The sequence below is a fragment of the Parasteatoda tepidariorum genome, chromosome 8 (genome assembly GCF_982258835.1).
Source record: "Parasteatoda tepidariorum strain Cologne lab strain chromosome 8, Ptep-v5.0, whole genome shotgun sequence".
Lineage (NCBI taxonomy): Eukaryota > Metazoa > Arthropoda > Arachnida > Araneae > Theridiidae > Parasteatoda > Parasteatoda tepidariorum.
Window position 1 is genome coordinate 37,705,861 of NC_141762.1, and position 10,219 is coordinate 37,716,079.

The 10,219-nt window shown below is 29.7% G+C and overlaps 2 protein-coding genes across 2 annotated transcripts; both read left to right on the plus strand.

The window, feature by feature from the left end:
* Positions 1 to 3,673: 3,673 nt before the first annotated feature.
* Positions 3,674 to 4,990, plus strand: LOC147806080 (uncharacterized). The gene is made up of 2 exons (XM_087149424.1): positions 3,674 to 3,813; positions 4,569 to 4,990. The coding sequence occupies exons 1-2, from the start codon at positions 3,811 to 3,813 to the stop codon at positions 4,893 to 4,895; spliced, it is 330 nt and encodes a 109-aa protein (XP_087005550.1). The 5' UTR covers positions 3,674 to 3,810; the 3' UTR covers positions 4,896 to 4,990.
* Positions 4,991 to 8,792: 3,802 nt separating this feature from the next.
* On the plus strand, positions 8,793 to 10,219 carry LOC147806081 (uncharacterized). The gene is made up of 2 exons (XM_087149532.1): positions 8,793 to 8,932; positions 9,688 to 10,219. The coding sequence occupies exon 2, from the start codon at positions 9,770 to 9,772 to the stop codon at positions 10,217 to 10,219; it is 450 nt and encodes a 149-aa protein (XP_087005658.1). The 5' UTR covers positions 8,793 to 8,932; positions 9,688 to 9,769.

Below are 10,219 nucleotides of genomic sequence, written 5' to 3' on the forward strand. Positions count from 1 at the left end.
AATATATAACAACTAATGACATATGAATTACCCTTTAGAGGAATATTCCGTGCAAAAAATATACTAATTTGTTTCATATTTTCATTCGGAATTCTGCCTGTCTCGTAAATTTAAAAATTTTTCCTGAATTTTAATTTTTATTATTTTACACGTTTTGGAAAAGTCCATACTTTTATTTAAATCCATTAACTTTTCTTAACATCTTAGCGTTTACAAGTTTATGGTATTGTACAGTGTGAGAAAAAAGTTTTTGACCACTTTGAATAACTTTTGATGTAATGATCGGATATTCACGTTCTATGAATCATTCTTAAAGGTTCGAGGGGGTGACCTCAAATATGCTAATTAATTAGTGCAGACGATATTTTAAATTATGAAATCAGACACAAAAACGTACGTTCTCTGAATAAGCATACCTTTTTTTCAACGGATTCTGTTTTCTGACTCCCAAAATATAGGGGGTAACCGAAATCACCATAGTTTGATCAGGAGAGTAGTCCAAAGCTTAGACCTTTTAATGCTAATTTTACTTTTTACGTATTCGCCATATCTCGAGAACTTTTTAAGCGAACTGACAAGTTTCTGCACATACTTATAAAATTCGTTTATCCAAACATAATTCTATGCAAAAAACTTTTTTTTTGTATACATTTATTATTTTTTATTTAATAATAGTCGAAAAAATTTTGAATTGTAAGATATATAATCTTTACATTAATTTAATATATGTAATTTTACGTGACAAAATACAAATTTTGAGCGAAATCGGTAGAATAGTTCATGAGAAATAGAATTTCTAAGAAGTATATTTAAAATTCACAATTTTTTTTTAACTCGACTAAAAAGTTCTCGAGTTATGGCGAAAAACGCAAAAACTGAAATTAACATTAAGGGGTCCAAGCATTGAACCGCTCTCCTGGCTAAACAATGGGGACAATACTTCGCAGATTGCGGCTACTCCCTATATTTTGTTGGTCAGAAACTCAAATCCGTTGAAAAAAAAGTGTGTTTATTCAGAGAAATCTAATCTTGCAATAAATTAAATTTACTAAGTTAATATTGATACATAAAAGGTAAATAAATACATACATTAAAACATTTTTTTAATGCACACACGCATTTTAATACATTTTAAAACACAAACAGGAATTTTTCTCGAAAAAGTATGTCAATAAAAGGAATTAAATTTTTTAGGATATGGCTTTAACGTTTAGCAATCTCATATTAAAGTTCATCTGATACCGATACATTCTTTTAAAGAATAATCTGTAGTGGTGGTCTCAAATAAATTTAAATTTCGAAGCTCGTATCATATTAAGGTAATCTGATACAGAATACAATCACATATTAAAGTATTCTGATAAAGAAACATTCTTTTAAAGAATAATATAAAGTGGTGGTCTAAAAAAATAACGTCTTTAAAATATCGGGTGAATCGTACAATTCTACATATTATCTGTACGGGTTGAGTGACTGTTATAAAACATTGGGACAATCGGACAATTTTAAGTATTAGCTGATTAACTGCTATAAAACATCGGTTGAGTTGGACATTTCTATATCGAACCAAGGTGGGTTGAATAACGGCTATAAAATATCGGGTGAACTGAACAAATCTGTATAGAGCCGATATTGGCTAAATAAGGGAATCACATGAATTTGGCAATTTCTATAAGGGGTAAACATTGTCTTAATAGTGGCTATAAAATATCGGGTGAATTCTATATACGGTCAATATCGTAACAATTCTATATATGGCCAATATGGGATGAGTAACGGCTAATAAATAAAGGGTAAATTGGACAATTTTAAATCGGGTCTATATTGACTATAGAACGGCTTTAAAATATATGGTGAATCGTACAATTTTATCTATGGTCTATATTGGCTGAGTAACGGCTATAAAATATCGAGACAATCGGGCAATTTTATGTAGGGTTTATTTTGGCTGAATAACAGCTACAAAACAACGGTTGAGTCTGACACTTTTATATTGAACTGACATAGGCTGAATAACGGCTATAAAATATCGGGAGAATTTGACAATTTTATATAAGTCAAATATCGGCTGAATCTTGGCTATAAAATAGTTTAAGTAAGTGTGTAAAAAAAGATGAGTTAGGGCTCGCTTTTTAAGCCCGCTCAAGCTTGTATACTTTCCGAGTCTGAGATCGATAATATTTTTATGCTAGTGAGTAAGCCTAAGTTGAAACGGATTTTTGAATGGTTGTATGGTTTGACTAAAAGTAGTAAAAAAACATATGAGAACTTCGTAACGAGCTCGAGCCGGTTCCCAGCTGATTTTTCTTCTTCTGATAATGAGCACCTTTTTCAGAAAATTATTATTTTGTTTACGTTATTATGTTATTGTTATAATGTTATTATGTTTGTTACGTTTTTCGAAACTAATAACTAATGTTTATTGATGTTTGGTCAGAAATAAGTATAACAATTCAAGAGAACTTTATTGACACATGTGACTAATATGTACACCTTAAAAATTACATCGTTAATGAACAGTCTTAAGGAAACAATTGAAAAAATGAAGAAGAAAAGTGCATAAGAATCAAAAGTTTAGTCTGGCTGTTCTTGTATTACAGTATAAAACTATTTTTTTTAAAGCTGCTTTCATATGCATGTACCATGAAATAGTATATTTTCGGAAACAATCTTCATTCAATTGAAACAAAAACTATTTAAGGGGTGTATAATATATTTTGGTTACTCTTTCCTTCATCTATAATAATGATAAAAAGTGGATTACAAACTCTCCCGAAAACAAAGCTTAAGAATACATGTAAGTTATAAGTAAGATCTAAGCAATAGTTGATATTTCTCTCACAAATAATACTGATTTTTAAAACCGATTGTATCAATTTGATTTAATATTCCAAAATGGCTTGAATTGTTTTTTCTTCTACAATTTAACACCTCTTTTCTAATGCAGTAATTTTAAAATATCCTTTTTATGTGCTTTTTAAATGAAAGATTTTTTTGATTTGCTTGGCAAAATTAATCATGTCATTTAACACCTTAACGATCTGTTAATTTTCAAGAAAACAGCCATAAAAGTGTCTATTTTGCCAAATACACGTATTTGATAAGTGCTAGTATCTAGTTTAAAATGAACTAACTATTTACATTTACCTTAAAAATATCCTGGTACTGCTATATGGTGTGTGAAATGCGAAATAAAATGTTTTCCGGGGAAAAGAAATGAATTAGTTTTATTCTTATTTGCGCATTCCTACTGAACACTCCAGCCCGTCAATATCACGGGACCGAGAAATAGCGAGCGAAAACTCACCCTGTCATTTTTACGTTAGCGAGAATTAAGGGGTTAAGGATTTTTTTTACAATAAATGAAAAAATATATTTTATGTAATATTTACTGAAATTATAAATATTTTAGATGATGTGTACCAACACTAATTTCGTAATCAACTTTTTAAAAAGTTTATGTCACAAATAGTTTCCGTAATCGAAAGTAACAGAGTATTACGGTTCACAGAATTTGCTGTAACAAGCCAAGAAATAGAAAGTGAAGGAGTTACTCTTCTATATTATCTAATCTATCAATTGGTCAATCTTGAACTTGCTGTCATGCGTGACCATTGCGTTAAATAGTATTAATAGAGTATATAAAAAACACTACCTTTTTTTTCGTAAAATGAATTCAATAGCATTGTTATAAATCTTTCTTACTATAAAAGCAGAAGGAAAGAATTGTAAATCATCAATCTGTTCTAAAATTATTCTTGGATTACAAGAAGTTGCTTTGGCATATACTTCAACGAAATTCTAGAAAAGATGGTAAATTATTGTTATTTTGAATTTCATTTAAAACATTATTTAACTTTTAATTCTGATATAATGTTTGAAACAATTGTATATCGTGAATTAACAGTAAAATTAAAGCTCTAACTATTAGTTTTGCCTTAGTAATAGCGTATTTAAATGTTTCAAGTTTAAGTTAGTTTTTCAATTGCAGATAATTTCTGAGTTAACAATTTTATTACATACTATTTACCAGATTGTTCTTTTAAAATAGTTATTTTAAGTGTCTTGCTGAAAGTAAAAATATGTATCATAGTACCAAAAATATAAATGTTGTAGGAATATAGTGTGCAAATAGTGCGCTTCATAATAACACGCATTTTTCATTATAAAAATTACCTTCAAAGTTCAAATTTTTACAGAGTTTGAATTTTTTCAAAATTTTAATTGATTTTAAAAATTTCAAGCAACTGAAAAATTAGATCATGGTATAATAGTTGATATAGGCATTTCACCATTCAGATACATTTAGTGTCAAACAATTAACTTTATCGTTTGAAATTATTATATAGGTTATATCAATTTTATGTTAAAGAGAATCATATAAATAAGCTTAAAATGTAATTTAATTCTAAAATGCAGAGATTTTCTAACATGTTTTTAAGTAAGTTGCAAAAATAATTTTAATTTTAATGTTTAAAAAAAAAGAACTAAGTTATTAATTCATACATTAAGAGTTCTTTTCCTTTTAAACAAATGGTAGAAACTAAAGCTTTCGTTTTTATTTTTAGAGGCTTTCTATTGTTTTGCTGGTTGCTGTGTGCATCGTATTGTTAGCTATAAAAAGCAATGCGGAATCCACCGTTGGAGTAGATGCTCGGCATCATCACCACCATGGCCACCATCACGGCCATCATCATCACCACGGTCATCACCATCATCATGGTCACCATCATCACCATGGACACCACCACCATCATCATCATGGACATCATCATCATCATGGACATCATCATCACCATGGACACCACCATCACCATGGCCATCACCATCATCACGGACATCATCATCATCACGGACATCACCACGGCCATCATCACCATGGTCATCATCATTAAAGACCCAAACTCACAAAATCAATGTATGGTTTTAAAAGAACTTCGTACTTTTTATGTTCCAATGTGCCGCCAATATCAAGGAAAAATAAATAGTCTTTCACCATATTTTTATTTTGCCTCAAGCATTCACGAGTCAACATTATGCAGCTTTGCTAAAATACTTAGGAAAATTGAGCTTTCTGAAAAGTTTAACTGCAGATTGTAATTTCGAGAGTGTATAGAATATATAAAGGCTATTGTCACATGAACTACACTTTAGAGGAATATTCCATGCAAAAAATAGACTAATATGTTTAATATTTTTACTCGGGATTCTGCCTCTTGCTAAAATTAAAATTTTTTTCTCGAATTTTAATTTTTATTATTTTACACGTTTGGGAAAAGTCCATACGTTTATTTAAATATATAAACTTTTCTTAACATCTTAACATTTACAAGTTTATCGTATTGTACAGTGCGAAAAAAAAATTTTGAACACTTTGAATAACTTTTGATCTAATGATAGGATCTTCACGTTCTAGGAATCATTCTTAAAGGTTCGAGGGGGTGACCTCAAATATGCTAATTAATCAGTGCAGACGATATTTTAAATTATGAAATCAGACACAAAAACGTACGTTCTCTGAATAAGCATACCTTTTTTTCAACGGATTCTGGTTTCTGACTCCCAAAATATAGGGGGTAACCGAAATCACCATAGTTTGATCAGGAGAGTAGTCCAAAGCTTAGACCCTTTAATGCTAATTTTACTTTTTACGGATTCGCCATATCTCGAGAACTTTTTAAGCGAACTGACAAGTTTCTGCACATACTTATAAAATTCGTTTATCCAAACATAATTCTATGCAAAAAACTTTTTTTTTGTATACATTTATTATTTTTTATTTAATAATAGTCGAAAAAATTTTGAATTGTAAGATATATAATCTTTTACATTAGTTTAATGTATGTAATTTTACGTGACAAAATACGAAATTTGAGCGAAATCGGTAGAATAGTTCATGAGAAATAGAATTTTGAAGAAGTATATTTAAAATTCACAATTTTTTTTTTAATTCGACTAAAAAGTTCTCGAGTTATGGCGAAAAACGCAAAAACTGAAATTAACATTAAGGGGTGCAAACATTGAACCGCTCTCCTGGCTAAACAATGGGGTCAATACTTCGCAGATTGCGGCTACTCCCTATATTTTGTAGGTCAGAAACTCGAATCCGTTGAAAAAAAAAAGTGTGCTTATTCAGAGAAATCTAATCTTGCAATAAATTAAATTTACTAAGTTAATATTGATACATAAAAGGTAAATAAATACATACATTAAAACATTTTTTTAATGCACGCACGCATTTTAATACATTTTAAAACACAGACAGGAATGTTTCTCGAAAAAGTATGTCAATAAAAGGAATTAAATTTTTTAGGATATGGCTTTAGCGTTTAGAAATCTGATTATAAAGTTCATCTGATACCGATACATTCTTTTAAAGAATAATCTGTAGTGGTGGTCTCAAATAAATTTAAATTTCGAAGCTCGTATCATATTAAGGTAATCTGATACAGAATACAATCACATATTAAAGTATTCTGATAAAGAAACATTCTTTTAAAGAATAATATAAAGTGGTGGTCTAAAAAAATAACGTCTTTAAAATATCGGGTGAATCGTACAATTCTACATATTATCTGTACGGGTTGAGTGACTGTTATAAAACATTGGGACAATCGGACAATTTTAAGTATTAGCTGATTAACTGCTATAAAACATCGGATGAGTTGGACATTTCTATATCGAACCAAGGTGGGTTGAATAACGGCTATAAAATATCGGGTGAACTGAACAAATCTGTATAGAGCCGATATTGGCTAAATAAGGGAATCACATGAATTTGGCAATTTCTATAAGGGGTAAACATTGTCTTAATAGTGGCTATAAAATATCGGGTGAATTCTATATACGGTCAATATCGTAACAATTCTATATATGGCCAATATGGGATGAGTAACGGCTAATAAATAAAGGGTAAATTGGACAATTTTAAATCGGGTCTATATTGACTATAGAACGGCTTTAAAATATATGGTGAATCGTACAATTTTATCTATGGTCTATATTGGCTGAGTAACGGCTATAAAATATCGAGACAATCGGGCAATTTTATGTAGGGTTTATTTTGGCTGAATAACAGCTACAAAACAACGGTTGAGTCTGACACTTTTATATTGAACTGACATAGGCTGAATAACGGCTATAAAATATCGGGAGAATTTGACAATTTTATATAAGTCAAATATCGGCTGAATCTTGGCTATAAAATAGTTTAAGTAAGTGTGTAAAAAAAGATGAGTTAGGGCTCGCTTTTTAAGCCCGCTCAAGCTTGTATACTTTCCGAGTCTGAGATCGATAATATTTTTATGCTAGTGAGTAAGCCTAAGTTGAAACGGATTTTTGAATGGTTGTATGGTTTGACTAAAAGTAGTAAAAAAACATATGAGAACTTCGTAACGAGCTCGAGCCGGTTCCCAGCTGATTTTTCTTCTTCTGATAATGAGCACCTTTTTCAGAAAATTATTATTTTGTTTACGTTATTATGTTATTGTTATAATGTTATTATGTTTGTTACGTTTTTCGAAACTAATAACTAATGTTTATTGATGTTTGGTCAGAAATAAGTATAACAATTCAAGAGAACTTTATTGACACATGTGACTAATATGTACACCTTAAAAATTACATCGTTAATGAACAGTCTTAAGGAAACAATTGAAAAAATGAAGAAGAAAAGTGCATAAGAATCAAAAGTTTAGTCTGGCTGTTCTTGTATTACAGTATAAAACTATTTTTTTTAAAGCTGCTTTCATATGCATGTACCATGAAATAGTATATTTTCGGAAACAATCTTCATTCAATTGAAACAAAAACTATTTAAGGGGTGTATAATATATTTTGGTTACTCTTTCCTTCATCTATAATAATGATAAAAAGTGGATTACAAACTCTCCCGAAAACAAAGCTTAAGAATACATGTAAGTTATAAGTAAGATCTAAGCAATAGTTGATATTTCTCTCACAAATAATACTGATTTTTAAAACCGATTGTATCAATTTGATTTAATATTCCAAAATGGCTTGAATTGTTTTTTCTTCTACAATTTAACACCTCTTTTCTAATGCAGTAATTTTAAAATATCCTTTTTATGTGCTTTTTAAATGAAAGATTTTTTTGATTTGCTTGGCAAAATTAATCATGTCATTTAACACCTTAACGATCTGTTAATTTTCAAGAAAACAGCCATAAAAGTGTCTATTTTGCCAAATACACGTATTTGATAAGTGCTAGTATCTAGTTTAAAATGAACTAACTATTTACATTTACCTTAAAAATATCCTGGTACTGCTATATGGTGTGTGAAATGCGAAATAAAATGTTTTCCGGGGAAAAGAAATGAATTAGTTTTATTCTTATTTGCGCATTCCTACTGAACACTCCAGCCCGTCAATATCACGGGACCGAGAAATAGCGAGCGAAAACTCACCCTGTCATTTTTACGTTAGCGAGAATTAAGGGGTTAAGGATTTTTTTTACAATAAATGAAAAAATATATTTTATGTAATATTTACTGAAATTATAAATATTTTAGATGATGTGTACCAACACTAATTTCGTAATCAACTTTTTAAAAAGTTTATGTCACAAATAGTTTCCGTAATCGAAAGTAACAGAGTATTACGGTTCACAGAATTTGCTGTAACAAGCCAAGAAATAGAAAGTGAAGGAGTTACTCTTCTATATTATCTAATCTATCAATTGGTCAATCTTGAACTTGCTGTCATGCGTGACCATTGCGTTAAATAGTATTAATAGAGTATATAAAAAACACTACCTTTTTTTTCGTAAAATGAATTCAATAGCATTGTTATAAATCTTTCTTACTATAAAAGCAGAAGGAAAGAATTGTAAATCATCAATCTGTTCTAAAATTATTCTTGGATTACAAGAAGTTGCTTTGGCATATACTTCAACGAAATTCTAGAAAAGATGGTAAATTATTGTTATTTTGAATTTCATTTAAAACATTATTTAACTTTTAATTCTGATATAATGTTTGAAACAATTGTATATCGTGAATTAACAGTAAAATTAAAGCTCTAACTATTAGTTTTGCCTTAGTAATAGCGTATTTAAATGTTTCAAGTTTAAGTTAGTTTTTCAATTGCAGATAATTTCTGAGTTAACAATTTTATTACATACTATTTACCAGATTGTTCTTTTAAAATAGTTATTTTAAGTGTCTTGCTGAAAGTAAAAATATGTATCATAGTACCAAAAATATAAATGTTGTAGGAATATAGTGTGCAAATAGTGCGCTTCATAATAACACGCATTTTTCATTATAAAAATTACCTTCAAAGTTCAAATTTTTACAGAGTTTGAATTTTTTCAAAATTTTAATTGATTTTAAAAATTTCAAGCAACTGAAAAATTAGATCATGGTATAATAGTTGATATAGGCATTTCACCATTCAGATACATTTAGTGTCAAACAATTAACTTTATCGTTTGAAATTATTATATAGGTTATATCAATTTTATGTTAAAGAGAATCATATAAATAAGCTTAAAATGTAATTTAATTCTAAAATGCAGAGATTTTCTAACATGTTTTTAAGTAAGTTGCAAAAATAATTTTAATTTTAATGTTTAAAAAAAAAGAACTAAGTTATTAATTCATACATTAAGAGTTCTTTTCCTTTTAAACAAATGGTAGAAACTAAAGCTTTCGTTTTTATTTTTAGAGGCTTTCTATTGTTTTGCTGGTTGCTGTGTGCATCGTATTGTTAGCTATAAAAAGCAATGCGGAATCCACCGTTGGAGTAGATGCTCGGCATCATCACCACCATGGCCACCATCACGGCCATCATCATCACCACGGTCATCACCATCATCATGGTCACCATCATCACCATGGACACCACCACCATCATCATCATGGACATCATCATCATCATGGACATCATCATCACCATGGACACCACCATCACCATGGCCATCACCATCATCACGGACATCATCATCATCACGGACATCACCACGGCCATCATCACCATGGTCATCATCATTAAAGACCCAAACTCACAAAATCAATGTATGGTTTTAAAAGAACTTCGTACTTTTTATGTTCCAATGTGCCGCCAATATCAAGGAAAAATAAATAGTCTTTCACCATATTTTTATTTTGCCTCAAGCATTCACGAGTCAACATTATGCAGCTTTGCTAAAATACTTAGGAAAATTGAGCTTTCTGAAAAGTTTAACTGCAGATTGTAA